Raw genomic sequence first — 19,192 nt, 5'->3', positions numbered from 1 at the left:
CATTGCATGGTACGTAAGTAAACAACAGAAGGCGTTACAATTATGAATATCTCTGAACTCTTAGATTGTTTATATAAAATGGCCATACCTTGCGATTCTTAAGCCTCAAACCCATATACATAGACTTCTCTTGCAGAATTTTAATGTCTGAACTTATGGAACCAATCTCAGCCTGATACATAAAATTAAGATTTCGTGATTTAGTATTCAAAATCAACATAGAAACTGAAATTCACAATTATGCAATAAAAGAGAAAGGGGCAGCAAGGAAGCCAAAGTGTTAACTGAGGTAATCAAAATAACCCCAATTGTCCAAAATGTAGTAACAGAAATCACAAATATGGCTGATGAGAGTGCTCCAATGTATATAGCAGTAGCACAAACAAAGAAAAGAGCCGAGAACCCTCCAGTTGCGGCTAATGATATCAGAAGCGATATTTCAAGTGATCCTTCTAATGGTCCTAATTGGCGCATTCTTCAGGTGCATCTGCTTTCTTCTTTTGGTCTTATTATAGTTCAAGTGAATAATGTTATCAAGTACTCCTTTTGTTTGATAATAAATATTACAGTTCAAGCTTATAATTGTTACCAAAGTTGAATCCATAATTAGATGATTTATTTCATAAATATTTGTGTTGGAGCTTGATTCATTTAGATGTTGAAACCATAATTAGAAGATGAAATTGTAATGGAATACTAAAATTGTTGCTATGTATAGATTTGTGCCCTATAAGATAAGGCTCAATTGTAATTCTAAAATTAAGGCACAAAAAATCAATCAACAGATCTCATGACACCCAATTCTTCCATGTGCTTTCTTTCTTTAGATCACCAAGAAGAAACACAGCCTGTTGGTTACACACCACTCCTTTAGCTCAACCATGCAGTTATATTGAGTTTTCTTTTCTGGAGTTAATATTAATAAACCATGAAGAAGCAAGTTTTCGCACTATGTGATTGTAATCAAACGAGAGTGATCATCTACCATTCTTCTGTATACTGACATGTAAACGGTTCTACCTCAACGTGTCACTCCAATTGAGTCTTGCACTGTTCTTGATGAGTTGATTAGAAGAAAAAAAGTGAGATGATGCAAATAATATGTTCAGATTGGAATGTCAGAATTTAACATGAATTTTAGGAGCTCTGTGTTACAAGCTGTATGAAAGATCTGCCAGAGGTCTTCCAAACTGGCAGTGACTGAGAGTTGCAAAAGATCTGCCAAGGTATATGAGAGAATAGAATAGAATAGAAGAGACGGTGATTCACTTGAAATCAGTATAAGACATAGATGAATTCATGCGTACATGTGTAATAGCCCAGTAAAATGTATACATAGGCTATTTTGTAATGATTTTGTATCACTATCTAAGCATGTCTTCTCCTTTGGCATGTGGTAGTTAATAAAATCTGCTTTGCTTTACCAAAATAACTTAGAATTGCTTGATTACTTTGTTACGAGTCCTACCATACCAAATTAGGTTCAATGAATTTAGAAACTTTATACTCAAATGATGCTAATCACCATCTCAAATCGTGCTCAGAGTTCTGCCCTGTTAAGTGATACCGGGGAGCTACATTCCGAAGCATTCCCCACAAAATCTATATTTACCATCCCCACCAAAATCTGGCAGAAATGTGTCGGAGCCTCAGTCAAGATTCCGAAGCTACATTCTAAAGTTTACTACTTCCCACAAGGTCACTTAAAACATGTCTCCCCTCACACAATCATCACCCTTCTTCATTGTTATCCTCCTTCCATTTCCTGCATCATCTCAGCCGTTGATCTCCTTGTTGATCCTCACACAGATGAAGTCTTTGCCAAACTGCTCCTCACTCCCGTAATGGATGGCCATGGCCACGAACAAGAAGCTCCTCCGGAGGTTCCTGCCGAAGACGACGATGGTTACAATGTTGTTTCCTTTGTCAAGATTCTCACACAATCTGATTGCAATAGTGGCTGTGGATTCATTGTACCTCTCCCTTGCGTTGACTTGATCTTGCCGAAGCTTAGCTTGGACGATCCAATGCCATCTCAGAAACTCTCCGTCACTGACATTCAAGGCCGAATCTGGCAGTACACACATATCTACCGCGGTAAATCCAAGAGACACCTTTTCAGTAGGGGATGGACTTCCTTTGTCAACAACAAGAAACTCGTCGCTGGTGATTCATTTGTTTTTATTAAAAACTCAGCATGGTGGTTGATGTTAAATTGGCATCATCACTAATTTAGAGTCAAGGTGGAGAATGTTGTAGTATGACTCAAAATTTGATGGATGGAGAATATTATTGCTAAAAATATAAAAGATTTGTTTCAAATATATTTTGTGCTGAAAATATATTTATGGACAATAAATATATTTTTGTACCGTATAAAGAACGATTTGATGCAAATATATTTTGAAAGGGAATATTATATTTTTGATACAAAAATTCTTTCATTGAAGGAGAAATAAAAAAACGTATCTTCAATGTGGTATTCGTTCCAATTTTATGAGTTATACTTTTACTATAAATATAGACCTTGAATCAGAGTAAACCTGGAGATAGAGGGGGCTGAAATAAGGGTTTAGAATGGCAACAAGAAGACTAGGGTTTGTATAGAGTTTGTCTCTTGGGAACAAACACTAGGGTTTGAGGGTTGATTCACCTTGACAAACACTATTATGATTGAGTCTCTTGGTTACGGAAAGAGATTGGGGTTTTGGGTATCTCTTTTGTAACGTTACTCATCATATGGTGAAACGGAGGGCTGCTCTCTCCCCCCATACTAGGTCAATTTGGACCGAACTGAGTCAACAAATTCTTTTATGTTCTCTCTTCCTTTCTCTCTCTCGCTGTTTTCTACTTTTGGCTTGTGTTTATAATTGTTCCATACACTTTGTTTTGGTTGCTTGATTATTCCTTGCTCCACACATCAAGTTTGATATTGGTGTGAGTTTTCTCATCGAATTCGCAACAATTGATGTGTGGAGCAAGGGATAGTCAAGCAACCAAAACAAAGTGTATGGAACAATTATAAACACTAGCCAAAAGTAGAAAACAGCGAGATAGAAAGGAAGAGAGAACACAAAAGAATTTGTTGACCCAGTTCGGTTCAAATTGACCTAGTCTGGAGGAGAGAGCAGCCTCTGTTCCACTATATGATGAGTAACGTTACAAAAGAGATATCAATGAGTTACAAGAATAAGTCTCCCGCCTAATTCTACCCAAAGTCCCAGCATTTTCCCGTAACCAAGAGACTCATTCCTAATAGTGTTTCCAAGGTGAATCAACCCTCTAACCCTAGTGTTTGTTCCAAAGAGACAAACTCTATCCAAACCCTAGTTTTGTTGTTGCCATTCTAAACCTTTATTTCAGCCCCCTCTATCTCAAAGTTTACTCTGATTCAAGGTCTATATTTATAGTAAAAGTATAACTCATAAATTTGGAACGAATACCACACTGAAGATACATTTTTTTTTCCTCCTTCAGTGAAAGAATATTTGCATCAAAAATATAACATTTCCTTCTTCAAAATATATTTGCATCAAATCGTTCTTCATACGGTACAAAAATATATTTATTGTCCATAAATATATTTTCAGTACAAAATATATTTGAAACAAATTTTTTATATTTTTAGCAACAATATTCTCCATCCATCAAATTTTGAGTCATACTACAACACTCAGCTGGGAAGATATTCGTCGGAATACGCCGGAAAAGTGGGAAGGTAACAGAGAAGGCGGTTATGGATGCGGTGGAATTGGTGGTGAAAAGTATGGCATTTGAAGTTTTGTATTATCCGAGAGCGAATTGGATTGATTTTGTAGAGGATGCAAATGTTGTTGATGACGGCATGAAGATTAGTTGGACATCTGGAATGAAAGTCAAGCTTCCTTTGAAGAAAGAAGAATCTTCAAATTCAAAGATGATATTTTATCAGCCTCGGGGGACAAACTCAGATGTTTATAAAGCTCCTTCTAATGTCCCTAATTGGCGCATGCTTCAGGTACATACGCTTTCTTCTTTTGGTCTTATTATATTTCAAGTGCATAATGTTTTCTAGGACTAATAAAATGCATTTTCATGTTTCTATTGTAACATCTTATAACCATCTTTAACAGTGCATTTAAATTAGAGTTTATTAGCTTCGTGGACGAATTAAAAACAACATCGTGGTAATGGTTGAAAACAACATCAAAAGATTTTGATCATTGACTGCCTACTTTACTTTCTCCAATTGTAATATTCGCTAGGAAACAGTTACGAAGTTTAAGAACTTTCTAAGAATTTATTGTTGTAAATACTCTTAATGCTTAGTAGGATCTTGATTTTTACTCGCATGCTATTAATTTGATAATAAACATTTGATATGTAAATACATACTATTTGGAATGACTGATGTTGGATTCTTACCATTTTTTTATCTCTTTATTATAGGTTAAGTGGGATGAACCTGAAATTTCGCAGAATCCAAACCGTGTCAATCCTTGGCAGGTTGAACTTATTAATCACACACATGTATCGTATCCATCATTCCCCCAACAATAAGGCCTAGACTTGCCCAGAGTTCTGAAGACCCCTTCATTCCTATGATGGAGTTCCCTTCAACACCAGGATCCTTGAACCAAACATTGTTGAACTGTGATACTTTTCCTGCGGGAATGCAGAAAGCCAGGCATGATCATCTATCTGAATCAGGTTCTTCAAACTTTTTGAATGATAAGGGTGATGTTTTCTTCGGGAACAATTTAATGGCAGTCCTGCATCTGACGACTTATCAGAATCCGGTTCTTTGGGAACAATTCAATGGCAGGGTTGAGTAGTACTGTATCAACAGAGCTAAACAATGGATGTCCTGCATCTTCATTGGCATATCGTAAGTCATAATCATATTAGTATGAACTTCTTCGGGATCAACGAACCATGCGGCGCTGAGACATCTTCATTGGCATATATGTGCAAAAATGGTTTGCAATCCCAAATACTTAGTGAAATTTAATTTTTTAAGACAGAATATTCAATAGGCCAATAGTTGTAATCTGGAAAAATTTTAACTTCTGTAAAAAAAATTCTTCTAATTAACTTGTTGTTTTTGCTTAAAAGAAGTATTTTTCTTTTCAAAAAGATGCAGCTCTATAATTATGTACAAAGAAAATTATAGTTTATGATACCCTTCAACTTGTTCCTGCAAAATTATAAATGAATAGTATCATTGCTAGATTGTACATGTTTTTCCCCACATAAACACGATTGTAACAATGAAATACCGAGCAAAGGAATTCATTGTGTTGTGCTCTAAAGAAGTGGGGAGCGATAGATCAAGGCTATCTTTAAAGAAGCGAGTTGTGCTTTTCTGGCCCCCTCAACAAAAGGTGTCAATAGAGCCCCAATATACAAAGCCCCTTTTTAGCTGGCCTGCTTCTTAAAATTAAGACAATTACTTTTCCCACCCTATTCAATTCTCACGCATCCTGTAATTTTTCCAAAAATGCCCATGGGTTTTCGAATTTTCATATTTCAGCAGTTTTGAGTTTTGCTTTCAAAAACAACAAAAAAACTAAGTAAAAAAATGTTAAAAACCAGTCAAATAAAATCATAAAAATACAACAAAAATAATTCTAAAAATCAAATAAAACTAATGCAAATTTTTTCAGATTTTTCTGAGAATATGAAAATTAAAAAAAATGAAAAATGGGTCTAAACGATATAACTTTGAATTTTGAGGGGCGAAGTCTCGTATGATCCTTGATTTTTTTTCTGATTTTCTGGGGAAGTTTCGGAGCAATCTGAACAAGTAGCCCAAAAACCCGATTTTTTACTGAAAACAGCCAACAATGACACAAAATAGAAGAATGAGAGTTAAGAAGATTAATATTGTCCATAATATGACTATCCATGTTACAAACATGTTTAGAATTTATGTTGATACAATTCAGATTATATAATCCGAACTATTTTTCCTTTGAAAAAGAGTGTTTATGGGGTGTTCGGATTATGTAATCCGAAAAAAATATGTAACGCGCTCTATTTTTTGTGGTTTTTGGATTACAAAATCAGAAAAAATCCGATATTGTGAAAACTTAAATTCGGATTAAATTCGGTGAAAACTCATTTTTTCACCCCTAGGATGGGAAAACTTAAATTCGGATTACATAATCCGAAGGGCATTCTCGTAAAAAATATTGGGCATGCGAGGATTTGATAGGATTGGAAAAGTAATAGTCTAAAATTAATTTGTTTGCCCCAACCCACTAAATTTAATTTTTTGTGGGCTTAGTGACAAGGGCTTCAAGGCCCACTAATTATAGTCTTTATCTTTGAAAGAAAAAAAAAAAAAAACCATGATGAAAACATTTATTAAAAAACAAATGATATTTACTCAAAAAACTATAATAAAATAAAGATTTTTTATTTTTTATTAATTAAAAAAACACAATCACCACAGGAGATCTGGCAGCCACCGCAACGACCACCGTCGAAGCTCCAGCACCACCGCGTAGGCCATCATTCGCCGTTGCCGGAAAATTTATGGTCCACCACTGTGGGTCGTCGGAGCTCTGCCGCCGGAGCTGCCACGGGTCGTCGGAGCTCCGGCGTTGACTCAACTTTGACCGCATTAGCTTTTAAAAAAAATCTGAAAAAGATTGGGGCTTGTAGCTCTATAATTATGTACAAAGAAAATTATAGTCCATGATACCCTTCAACTTGTTCCTGCAAAAACATAAATGAATAGTATCATAATCCTGCTGGATTGTATAGGGTTTTCCCCCACATAAACACGATTGTAACAATGTGTTACCGAGCAAAGGAATTCATTGTGTTGTGCTTTAAAGAAGCGGGAAGGGATAGATCAGGGCTATCTTTAAAGAAGTGAAGTGAGTTGTGCTTTTCTGGCCCCCTCAACTAGAGGTGTCAATAGAGCCTCAATATATACAAAGCCCCTTTTTTGTTGGCTCCCTTCTTAAATTTAAGACTATTACTTTTTCCACCCTATCCAATTCTCACGCACTGTGTAATTTTTCCAAAAATGCCCCTGAGTTTTCTAATTTTGTAATCCGAAAATATCCGAAGTGAATTCAGATTCTATAATCCGGACAATGCTTATGTATAATCAACCAAACTCTCTCACATTTCAACAGTTGAGTTTTTCTTTTAAAAACAACAAAAAAATTAAGTAAAAAATGCTAAAAACCAGACAAATAAACTCACAAAAATACCACCAAAAAATTCTAAAAATCAAATAAAACTAATGCAAATTTTTTTGGATTTTTCTGAGAATATGAAAAAATTAAAGAAATGAAAATGGGTCTAAATGATGGAATTTTGGATTTTGAGGGGAGGAGTCCCGTAAGAAGTCCCCTCTACGGGAGTTTTGATCCTTGATTTTTTTTTTCTGATTTTGTGAGGAAGTTTCGAGGCAATCTGTTCAAATAGCCTGAAAACTCAATTTTTGACTAAGAACAACTAACAATGACCCAAAACCACCCAAAACAGAAGGATGAGAGTTAAGAAGATTAATTTTGTCCATAAAATGACTATCCATGTTAGAAACATGTTCATAATTTATGCTGATATAGTTAGGATTATATAATCTGAACTATTTTTCCATTGAAAAATGGTGTTTAGGGGATGTTCGGATTACAAAATCCGAAAAAAAATCCGATATTGTGAAAAAACTCATTTTTTTCACACCGTTGATGGGAAAATCTCAAATTCGGATTACATAATTCGAAGGGAATTTTCACAAAAAAAATTGGGGGCGCCAGAATTGGATAGGGTGGGAGAAGTAATAGTCTAAAATTAATTTGTTTGCCCCAACCCACTAAAATTAATTTTTTTGTGGGCTTTAGTGACAAGGGCTTCAAGGGCCACTAATTATAGTCTTTATCTTTGCAAAAAAGAAAGAATTTTGCTCTTCCATCAGCACAAAACACTCACGCCATGCAGGCATTCCAAAAATACCCCTGCGCTAGTTAACCAACGCAAGTGTAAAATTAACATGACTTAAAATTTCATTTTTTTACACATGTGTGACTTAAGTCACGCCGTATGAATTAACTTACGCAGGAATTAACACGTGCGTGAGTTAAGTCACGCTGGTACAATTTCTTTTATAATGAGGTGTTACAGACTCTAGTTCAATTTCTTTTAAAATGAGGTGTTACAGACTCATATGGCTTTATTCACACTCTTGGTATAATGTTGACAACATTTACGATAAAAGGGATTATTTTATGGAGGATCAGATATCGATGCAACAAGACAACAACAACTATGAAAATATTATGATTCTTTTTGGTTCTGGTTTTAAGGGTAATTCTTTGTGGAAGCAGCAACATTAACGTTAACGTTATTTACCCATTGGTTTTTAGCTTACTACTACCTCTTCTTTTCTTTTTGTCTTTTTCTTAGTTACATATCATATTAAAAGAAATTGTACCGAGGTGAGTTAACTCTCGCAGGTGTTAATTTCTGCGTGAGTTAACTCATGCGACATGACTTAAGTCACGCAAGTGTAAAAAAATGAAATTTTAAGTCATGTTAATTTTACACTTGCGTTAGTTAACTAGCGCAAGGGTATTTTCGAAATGCCTGCAGGGCGCGAGTGTTTTCTGCTGGAGGAAGAGCAGAATTCAAAAGAAAATAACCATGATAAAAACATTTATTAAAAAACAAATAATATTTACTCAAAAAAAATATAATAAAGATTTTATATTTTTTTATTAATTAAAAAAACACAACCACCACAGTTCGCCGCCAGTTTTTGCCGAAAAAATTCTGGTCCACCACTGTGGGTCACCGGATCTCCACCGCCGGAGCCGCAACGGGTCACCGGAGCTCCGACGTTGACTCAGGTGTTGACCACAATAGCTTTTAAAAAACTGAAAAAATGTGTAAAAAAATAATAATACATTGATGGATTAAAATGAAAGTATAATAGAAAATTAGTTAAAAAAATCCATTTCCTTATATCAGAGTTACTATTCTATAATGACCATTAAAAAGGAACCAAGTAGGTAATATAGTACCGTTGAATTTTTAAGTAGACTTTCTCACTTTCTAAAAAAGAAAAGGACACCCCTCAAAAAAAAAAAAAAAAAAGGACTTTCTCGCACTACTCGGTTACAAGTATTCCGACAGTCTCAAATTATATATCGTTTTGCAATTTTTTTTGTTGTCCAAAATCGCTTTACAATATTGATGAAATATCAATGTTATTTTTTCTATCCTTAATTATTTATTACTCTCTTATTTTAATTCTTTAAATTATTTATTTCATACCATTTATTAAGGACAATTTTGTAAAACACCTCATAATATCTTTTTCCCATTCAAAATTAATTACATTTCTTAATACGTGTAAAATGTCCAAAACATTATATAATTTGGTACGGATGGAATATTTTTTTTGTCGGTGGTTACAAATATTTATTGGTAAAAAAGTTAAATACAATGTATTTTGTGCGTTAACAATTCAGTTCATATGGTAATGAATTATTATAATTCAAAGTTCGGTTGTGAGATAAATATAGTTTGATCAAGAATTGTTGTATAATTGAATTCAAGTTCTTCTAAATGATTCATCATTTGGTGCGGAGCTCATTAACCTTTTCAATTCAATTGCTTGATTTAAATACAAAAATTTTGGAGAGCCATTTTTTACCTCCCACCAATTTTTAAAAAACTACTCATACACCCATACGAATTCCGGTTTTATAAATCTACACCACGAAAAACATCGTTTCACATTTAAATGGTGTACCGATATTTACTTCGGTCTTCACCTAAAGAAAAAAATCTTCAATAATAATTATAAATAATATTTTACTTTTTAGATCCATTAAACAATTGATGTATCTAATATAATAAACTATATTATTGACCAATATTTTTTCATCCAAATAAATAAATGTAAAGGGAAATGGTTTTTAAGAATCAAAACTTTTAAATACCGTGTTGGACATTGTCATACCCCAAATTTGGACCATTTGAAATCTTTTTTTGTCCACATTTTTTAATAGTTCAGATTCTCTTTTATTCGTTTTTTTTACCTTTTAAAACTCGTGTTTTTCGTCATTAATCATTTAAAAACTTTCATCTTGCATTTAAGTCCTCGCTTGCATTTTTTACAACATTTAAAATCACTCCAGTTGCATTTTTATAAACGCATTTTATAATCCTTTTAGTCATAACAGACAAATCATTTTAAAATGGCTAATCGCATTTTAAGAGGCGTTTTTTTTAATCATTTCAAACAAAATTTCGGCAGGGAGGATACTTTGAAGTACCTCATGTCAGATTTCGAAGGGACTTTTTATTTTCTTTTTTAGGCTAAGTTGTTTATTATTATTATTCTTTTTTATTTTTATTTTTTTTAGAAAAAAAAAAACAAACAGAAGTCACTCACGTGACCTCTTTCTTTCTCTTTTCTTTTCTTTTTATTTTTTTTATTTTTTATTTTTATTCATTTTGTTTTTTATTTATTTATTTATCTTTTTGGTCAAATCTTTTTTTCCAAGTCTCAGCTGCAGGGGCATTTTGGTCTTTGTTTTGTACCAGAGCCAACCCTAGTTTGTCACTATAAAAACCCTGTCAATCATTGGGAAATGGGCCAGAAAATCACTGTTCACAGAAAATCAGCAGCAATTCACAAACACTTATTTTTTACTTTTCCAATACTTTTTCAAATCAAACACTAAAATTTCAAAGAAATAACATGAACATATGAAGAACATTCATATATTCATCAAAATCCAGCAACACAAAACTTAAACAACAACCTCAAACCATTCATACAACCACAAATCATCATCATCCCAAACCAAGAAAGAACCAACAAGCCAAAACCGAACCGGACGAAACCGAACCGGAAAAGCAAAGAGCAAGACGGAACCGAACCGGAAAAGCAAGGAGAGAACCGGACCGGAAAAGCTAGGAAAGGAGGAGACCGGAAAAAGAGGTAAAACTTCCCCACTTTCACTTGTAGATCTAGGACTTTTGGTGTATGTTTTCGAAATTTTGAGCTTGGATTCGAGTAGAGGAAGGGAAGAGGAGTGTTTTGATGTAAAAATTTCGAAAAAAAAGCAAAAAAAAAAACTCCGGCGCGGCGGCGCTCCGGCCGGCCACCACGCCGGAGCAGCTCCGGCCGCCCCTCCCCCACCTTCTTCTCCGGCGAGCTTTGTAGAGAGAAGGGGGAGCTTCTCTCTCTAGGTTTTTTTTAGAAAGAGGATTTGTGTGATTTGTGTTGTTTTTTTTTGTTAAAACCTTTTTATAGTGCTTCTTTTTTTGGTTTGATCTTGTGCACATGCGCATACTGCAATTCAGTGCTCCATCGCGTTACAGCCCTTGGATCTGGATCATTCCTTGATCTGAGGGCTCCTGTGTATCTTGATTTTGGATCAGGTGTGTGTTTTTTTCTGCGTGAGTGTGGTGTGGTTTCTGTTTGGACCGTCAGATCGTTGATCTGACGGTCACTGTGTTTTCAGTATAATCCCTTTGTTTCTATGTTGTTTTTGTGACCCTTGGATCGTTGGATCCAATGGCTGTGATGAATCCAGTGAATGAATCTGGACTATTGATTTAATCCAATGGTCCAGAATTAATCCTGCTGAGCCAATGTTTTGTTATTTTTTATTTCAATTATCTTTATTTGTTAAATATTGTTTTTACACTTTTTGACATTTTTGTGTTTAGAAAAATTCCAAAAAATATTTTTATCACTATTTCAATTTTCTCTATTTTTAAAAATCCTTTCTATTTGTTTTCTTTTTATGGTTTTTTTGTTTATTTCTTATATGATGACCTTAATTTTTTTATTCGTCTTAATTCTTGCTTATTATTTCTTATGTCTCATTCACCATAATATTTCTTGTGATTACTAACCATTTAATTTTTGTCTTGAATCATAGCATGCACATTTAATTTTCGCATCATTTTATCTTGTCATTGACTTAGTATGTATAAATAGGGAATTGATGTAATTTTATTTCTCGCATTTTATTTTGGCATAAAGGCCTTAGGGTTGTATTTAGGAATTGATGTAATAATGTAGGTAACACAAGCACCGACACATGCACCGACACTATCACATTTTATTTACCGCTTTCCGTTAATTTTTTACGACGTTACGTTAGTTTCCACCGTTAATTTAGAAAAAACCTTTTTATCAAAAAAATCAAATATGTCAAATTCAAAAAATCATTTTCTTAACAACATTTTCTCTTTATTTTCTTAATTAAACTCTCAATCAATCTTAATTCAACTTCAACCATTTTTAAATTTTAAAATCAATCAACCTCACTTGTTTTCTTTATCTCATGCCTTGAGGCCTCTTTCTATTCTTAAAACCATTTTCAAAAATCTTAAAATCAACCTAACCCACCAAAGAAATTCTTGAGTGGAACTACGTCGGTTTTGATCCCTTTCCAAAAAGGGTACGTAGGCAGAGGACTTGTCCTTCCAAATCAAATAAAAATAGCCAAAAACATACTTCTTCTCCCTCCATTTTTTCACTTAGATTTTAGGTAATAATCTTTCAAAGTAAGCCAAGTAGTTTAGCACAAAATAATTTAGGTAAGAGGTTCCTATGGAATACCATAGACGCTTAGGATGCTAGCACCTTCCCTTCGCGTAACCAACCCCCGAATCCAAAGTCTCGATAAGGGTTTTTACTCATTTTTTCCCTTCCCAAGAATAAAAATCGAGAGTTCAAAGATTGACGATTCAAATCAATTAATGGTTTGATATCCGAAAATCGCGAGCACAGAAATGGCGACTTCACTGGGGACATAGATCCTACGCGGGTTAAACCCACCTTACTTTCTTTATTTTGTGCTTTATTTTTTGTTTATATCTTGTAAATATTTGCTTACATGTTTACCTTATTACGTGAGGGGTGAGAAAATAAGCTCTACACCCGAGCTTGAGGGAAACTTAAGATAGGACGGCGGTATAATCATAGTTCCATGCCAAGAGTACTCTTCGGTATTGGCACATGTGATAACCCCACTCAACGGAGGGATCTTGGAAGTATATGTCGTCAACGTGAGTACTCATGTTTGGCATGCTATTTTCAAGTGACCTTTGAAGTTGAGGACCTTTAGTCACCTTTAACCCCTCTTGGCCTTTTAGGACGTAGTGCGGTGGCTAATCGAGAGTACTCTTGAATTAGTTGATACGCGATACTACACCCAAATGAGACTTTCCGACGAATATAATTGGAATGGGAGTACTCCTGTCACCCGATAAATATTCGAAAGTGGTTAAAGACTTTGGGAACTTGGTAGAACCCGTGATACAGGTACATTTGAAACCATAGTCCTTACCAAATGGCGTTGTTACCATTGACTCCAACGTTGTGGAACTTACCCTCACCATGTATTCTATCCACTTAGCATAACCATGCATACATGCATTCATTCATAAACAACCTTTTCCATCAAAAAAAATTTTTTGAAGGACTTAGACAAGTTTTTGTAAACATCACGGATATGGACCTTGTAAGAATGAACACCGAGAAATACAACTTCCAAAATCTTAACTAAGCTTTTAGCTTATGTTAAAGAACTTCTTCCTTGGTTTCGTTCTTACCTTTGGAAAAAGAAACCTATTGTAAATATCTTGACAATTTTCAAATGAAACCATGTTCCTCTGCCATGTTTACATTTCACTTTAACAAGTCCTTCAAAAAAAAAAAAAAAAAAAAAAAAAAAAAAAATCTATTTTTGCATAAGCATATCATGCATCATTTTGCATTCATAGTTTCTAGTCTGTATCTCACACTGTGTCTTCTCCATAAAAGGGTCAATTCATTAGTAAAGTGGTCAGATGTCTTCATCCAAGTTCGGCTCACATATGCAGACACTCGTGCAAACACAAAAGATGGATCAACTTGAGCAAGAGGTCCACGAGCTTCGTGGAGAAATAACAACACTTCGGGCTGAGGTAGAGAAGTTAACTAGCCTTGTATCTTCATTGATGGCTACAAAGGATCCACCGCTTGTCCAACAAAGGCCTCAGGCACTATGTCAGCCAATATGCATGAAACGGTCTCGACAACAGGGTTCTCAGCGGTTTATCCCTCAAAATCAGTCTCCTCAACCGCTTATACCTCAAAATCAGGCCCAAAAAGCATCGCAGTGCGACCCGTTTCCTGTGAAATATGCGGATTTGCTTCCCATTTTGCTGAAGACGAACCTTGTTCAAACCCCGTCACCTCCTCATGTGCCAAATACGCTGCCTCCCGGGTATCGTCCTGACCGCAATTGTGCCTTCCATCAAGGGGCACGAGATCATGACAGTAAGCAGTATTATCCTTTGAAGGAAAAAGTTCAGAAGTTGATTAAAGACCCAGATATAAAAGTGCTACTTCAACAACAACATCTGGCTTCTCACTCTGTTGCTGCTGTTACACCCATCACCAATGTTCAAGATCCGGGTTATCAACCCCAGTTTCAACCAAGCCAACAACAATATCTGGCTCCTCTCTCTGTTTCTGCTGTTATGCCCATCATGAACGCGGTCCAAGATCTGGGTTATCAGTCCCAATCTCAACAATATCAACAACAACCTCGACTACAGGCTCCAAGAATAAAATTTGATCCAATTCCAATTAAATATGCAAAGTTGCTTCCCTATTTGCTTGAGAGGAACCTTGTCCAAACCAGACCACCTCCTCCGATACCGAAAATATTGCCGGCTCGATGGAGACCTGATCTCTTTTGTGTTTTCCATCAAGGGGCACAAGGTCATGATGTCGAGCGCTGTTTTTCTTTGAAGATTGCGGTCCAGAAACTGATTGAAGACGATCTCATACCTTTCAAAGAGTTTGGATCTGAATGTGCAAGTTAATCCTCTATCGGATCTTTGGACCTTGTGGTGGCATGTGGAGTGTTTAGTTGCAATTTGGTATTTGTTGATGTTTATTTCTACTACTCTTTTGTTCAAATAATATGTTTGTTTGTTGCTTTATGTTTTTCCAAAAAATCCTTTCGTCCCACCCGAGGCGAGAGTGAATTTGTTTAGGGATTTTTGCTTTATGTATTTTCATCATTAGTGAAAGGTCGTCTTGATCCCGACTTTGTTTTATTTTGTGCTTTTTCTGGAAAAATGGTAATACAAAAAACCAAAAAAAGAAAAAAAACTGTTTCTTTAATCATTTCCACATATCTGCATAATCATAATGTTTATATCAATAATCAAATCATGCATTAATAAACCCGTTGAACACTTAAACCATGTACTCTCTCTCGACTTTGAGTTCCTTGTATCCGAGGTTGAAGAAGAGGATGATGAAGAAGCTTCCACTGATATTTCTCGCCTACTGGGGCATCTTGGCCGTCGAAGCTGCAAATATCAAGAGAGATTGTCCAGAAGATGACTTTCATGTACAAAGACCGGCACGAGATGCCACCATTTTCCTTGCAAGGATATTGTACTTCAAGTAAACACTTCAGCAGGGGCAACCCCCCCTCCATCCCTCAGTATACAACATAAAGGCAATGCCTCACCTGAAGGTCAAAGTCCCATCAACGGGAGTTCCAATGAAAGCTAAGCTTGATTGAATTTAAAAGTGTTATTGCCGTATGGCGTGAACAATTGTATCAAAAGCATGTTTTCAACAAGAGAAGGCTCGTCCCCATGAATGTCAAGAGAGTGGCATTGTGCTCAAAAGTTATGCTATCTGATTTAAACAAACTCCAGGAGCAATGAATGCCTAATACAAAGCATGAGGTTAAACTTGTATGTCCTGTGTATACCGATGCAGTCAAGAAATACTTTGTTAAAATGAAAAAGCTCGATAAGTCGCAAACCGGAAAAGGCGGCTTAGGCAAAAAAAGAGCGTCTCGATGGACTGAAAACCCGAAAGGGCGGTCCATGCAAAAGTTAGAGACATATAAAAAAAAATGATTATCCTGATAGGTTGAAACCCGCAAGGGCGATCTATGCAAAAGTTAAGGATCATGACAAAGTAACTGCATCTGGTCGGACATGACTCATATGGGGCATTTCAGCCGTCAAAAGACCTCCGACTCATGGCAAGGTAATTGCATCAAATCAGATATGATTCATCTGGGGCATCTTAGCTGTTAAAGGGCTGCCGATCTGAAGCGTCTGCAAATCAAAGACTCAAAACAGTGGAATTCAAAGTTGGTAGAGGAAACAGTGGTTATTGTGTTCAACGTACCTTTTCCATATAATTACCATTTTTCCAAACTTTTAAAATCTGTGGAGCCACGCCTTGGCAGGCCACCATTCCATTTACATTAACTTGAGCTTGTGCCCATTTATTTAAAATTCTCATTTATTCTGTTTGCAAATTTTTCTTCTATTTTTGATGTTAATACCGAAAGCAAAAAAATTCAAAAAAAAAAAAAAAAAAAAAAACTTTTATCATGTCTTTTGAAAAGCATAAACAACAAGTACATGTTCTTTGAACTTATGAGCAGGTGAAACATACATCAACATCCGTCTCAAGGACAGTTAAACTCTGCAAGGTTGGCATGACTAAAAGCTGTGAGATGACCTCTGTCAAAAAAAAAAAAGTAAAAAGCTTGCTAAGTCGAAAACCCGAAAGGGCGGCTTAAGCCAAAAATGAGCGTCCCGGTGGACTGAAAACCCGAAAGGACGGTCCAGGCAAAAATTAGGGGCATACAAACAAAAAGAACATGTTCCCGGTGGATTGAAAACCCGAAAGGGCGGTCCAGGCAAAAGTTAGGGATTCAAAAAATATAAAAAAAAAAAAAATGAAATAAAAAAAAAAGAGACAGAGACATCACAGTGCAAGAGGGTCAAATGGAAGAATGCACTCGGTATTGGTTTACAAATGGCAACTTCTGCCTATGGTTTGATGTATGGCGACTTCTGCCAAAACATGGGTTGGTACCTCTCTAGTGGTTTGATTGAAGGCGATTTCTGCATGTGGGTTGATTAATGGCAACTTCTGCTTGTGGTTTGATTAATGGGTCATTATCCCTTCAAGCGGTTTGATTATGGGGCATTTTCCCTTCAAGTGGTTTGATTATGGGGCATTCTCCCTTCAGTGGTCTGATTAATGGTTTGTTTCCCCTGCCAGTGGTTTGATATCGTGCTTTACCCCAACATTAATTTGATTCATCGCCAGTGATTTTATTTCCAATGAAGATTGCTGAGTGTTTGTACTGCGATGTCATTCAACCTCCTATCTTACCTATCCAGTCTTGTTTGTCAGTTTCACCTGTTAGATACAGTCATACGGTCCTACAAGTTTCATGCGTATATTCATACATTCATTCATATACATATACATGCATATAACTTTCATGCACATTTAACATGCATACAAATATCATTTATACATAAATTGCATTACCATCCAGTGTCTTATTCCAATTGTATCTCATTCAAAGCGTCATCACTAGTGTGGCTGATCCAGAGATGTCACCAATCCACAATATTTCAGATGGCACGTTCTTCTTTGAACAGTTTGGAAATCCATTTTACCTCGCTTCCTCAGTATTTCAAACGACATGTTCTCCATCGAACAGTTTGAAAATACAGAAGTATGTGTCAACAGTTGGTCCGAAACTAACAGGTTCAACGAAGAAGCAGTAGTCGTTGCAAAAAAAAAAAAAAAAAAAAAAAAAAAAAAAAAACAAAAAAATGAGCGCCCTGGTGGATCAAAAACCCGAAAGGGCGGTCCAGGCAAAAAAATTAGGGGCACACGAAAAAATACCTCCCCGGTGGATCCAAAATCCGAAAGGACGATCCAGGCAAAAGTTAGGGATTTCAAAATATATACAAAAAGCAATGACTATTCAGACAAGACAGTACGACATTGTGTTTGTGGAATGGCGACTTCTACCCCAGCTTTTGACCATTGGGTCTTACCCCAGCAGTGGCTTGATTGCATCTCCAGTGACTTTATCCCCAATGAAAGTTTCGAGCGTTCGCACAGTGATGCCGGACTATTCTCCTTGTGGACATGCCCAATCTGGTCTCAACCAATCTTACCATTGCATTGTTATACAAATCTCATACATACTCATTCATTCATGCATACATAGCACGCATATAAAGATCATTCATACATAGTTGCATTTTTACCCAATGACTTATTTCAATATCCTTAGATATCACCCCCAGTGTGTCTAACTCCAAAATGTCATCAAATCAAACATGTTCCAAAGGGGCAGGTCTCACCAGTAATCAGTCTATACAATTCCCCGTTGTCTTCAGACAAATTCCTTGTTCCCCTCAACTTTATCTTTATCAAGTCACTCCCCTGATACCAAGCTTTACATTGTCTTTACTTTCACCGGAGGCTTTGCTTTTAGCAAATGCCAATGGTCTGTCTTGCCTTTATTTTTTACCGTGTGTGCGCTATCCCACAATGTTAGCAAACCCTGTCGGTCCATCATGTCTTTACTTTCGCCACTCGTTGGCCAATCATGTCTTTACTTTCGCCACTTGTCGGCTAATCATGTCTTTACTTTCGCCACTTGTCGGCTAAATCATGTCTTTACTTTCGCCACTTGTCGGCTCAATCATGTCTTTACATTCGCCACTTGTCGGCTAAATCATGTCTTTACTTTCGCCACTTGTCGGCCCAATCATGTCTTTACTTTCGCCACTCGTCGGCTAAATCATGTCTTTACTTTCGCCACTCGTTGGCTAATCATGTCTTTACTTTCGCCACTTGTCGGCTAAATCATGTCTTTACTTTCGTAATCATGTCTTTACTTTCGCCACTTGTCGGCTCAATCATGTCTTTACATTCGCCACTTGTCGGCGAAATCATGTCTTTACTTTCGCCACTTGTCGGCCCAATCATGTCTTTACTTTCGCCACTCGTCGGCTAAATCATGTCTTTACTTTCGCCACTCGTTGGCTAATCATGTCTTTACTTTCGCCACTTGTCGGCTAAATCATGTCTTTACTTTCGTAATCATGTCTTTACTTTCGCCACTTGTCGGCTCAATCATGTCTTTACATTCGCCACTTGTCGGCTAAATCATGTCTTTACTTTCGCCACTTGTCGGCCCAATCATGTCTTTACTTTCGCCACTCGTCGGCTAAATCATGTCTTTACTTTCGCCACTCGTTGGCTAATCATGTCTTTACTTTCGCCACTTGTCGGCTAAATCATGTCTTTACTTTCGTAATCATATCTTTACATTCGCCACTTGTCGGCTAAATCATGTCTTTACTTTCGCCACTTGTC

General features: G+C 36.2%; 1 protein-coding gene across 1 annotated transcript; it reads left to right on the top strand.

Annotated features, from left to right (window-relative positions):
• The first annotated feature begins 1,511 nt into the window (after positions 1–1,511).
• Positions 1,512–4,814, top strand: LOC11432505 (auxin response factor 17). Its single transcript, XM_024784895.1, has 4 exons — positions 1,512–2,166; positions 3,678–3,997; positions 4,429–4,485; positions 4,659–4,814. The coding sequence occupies exons 1-4, from the start codon at positions 1,512–1,514 to the stop codon at positions 4,812–4,814; spliced, it is 1,188 nt and encodes a 395-aa protein (XP_024640663.1).
• The last annotated feature ends 14,378 nt before the right edge of the window (positions 4,815–19,192 follow it).

The sequence above is a fragment of the Medicago truncatula genome, chromosome 5 (genome assembly GCF_003473485.1).
Source record: "Medicago truncatula cultivar Jemalong A17 chromosome 5, MtrunA17r5.0-ANR, whole genome shotgun sequence".
NCBI lineage: Eukaryota > Viridiplantae > Streptophyta > Magnoliopsida > Fabales > Fabaceae > Medicago > Medicago truncatula.
This window is presented reverse-complemented; position numbering and strand designations above follow the sequence as displayed.

What these genes read in the sequence shown, in the direction of transcription:
- LOC11432505 (XM_024784895.1), top strand. Translation starts at nt 1,512, where the DNA reads ATGATGCTAATCACCATCTCAAATCGTGCTCAGAGTTCTGCCCTGTTA. An exon ending in CAACAAGAAACTCGTCGCTG is followed by an intron (nt 2,167 to 3,677) that starts GTGATTCATTTG and finishes TACAACACTCAG; the next exon opens with CTGGGAAGATATTCGTCGGA. An exon ending in CTAATTGGCGCATGCTTCAG is followed by an intron (nt 3,998 to 4,428) that starts GTACATACGCTT and finishes TCTTTATTATAG; the next exon opens with GTTAAGTGGGATGAACCTGA.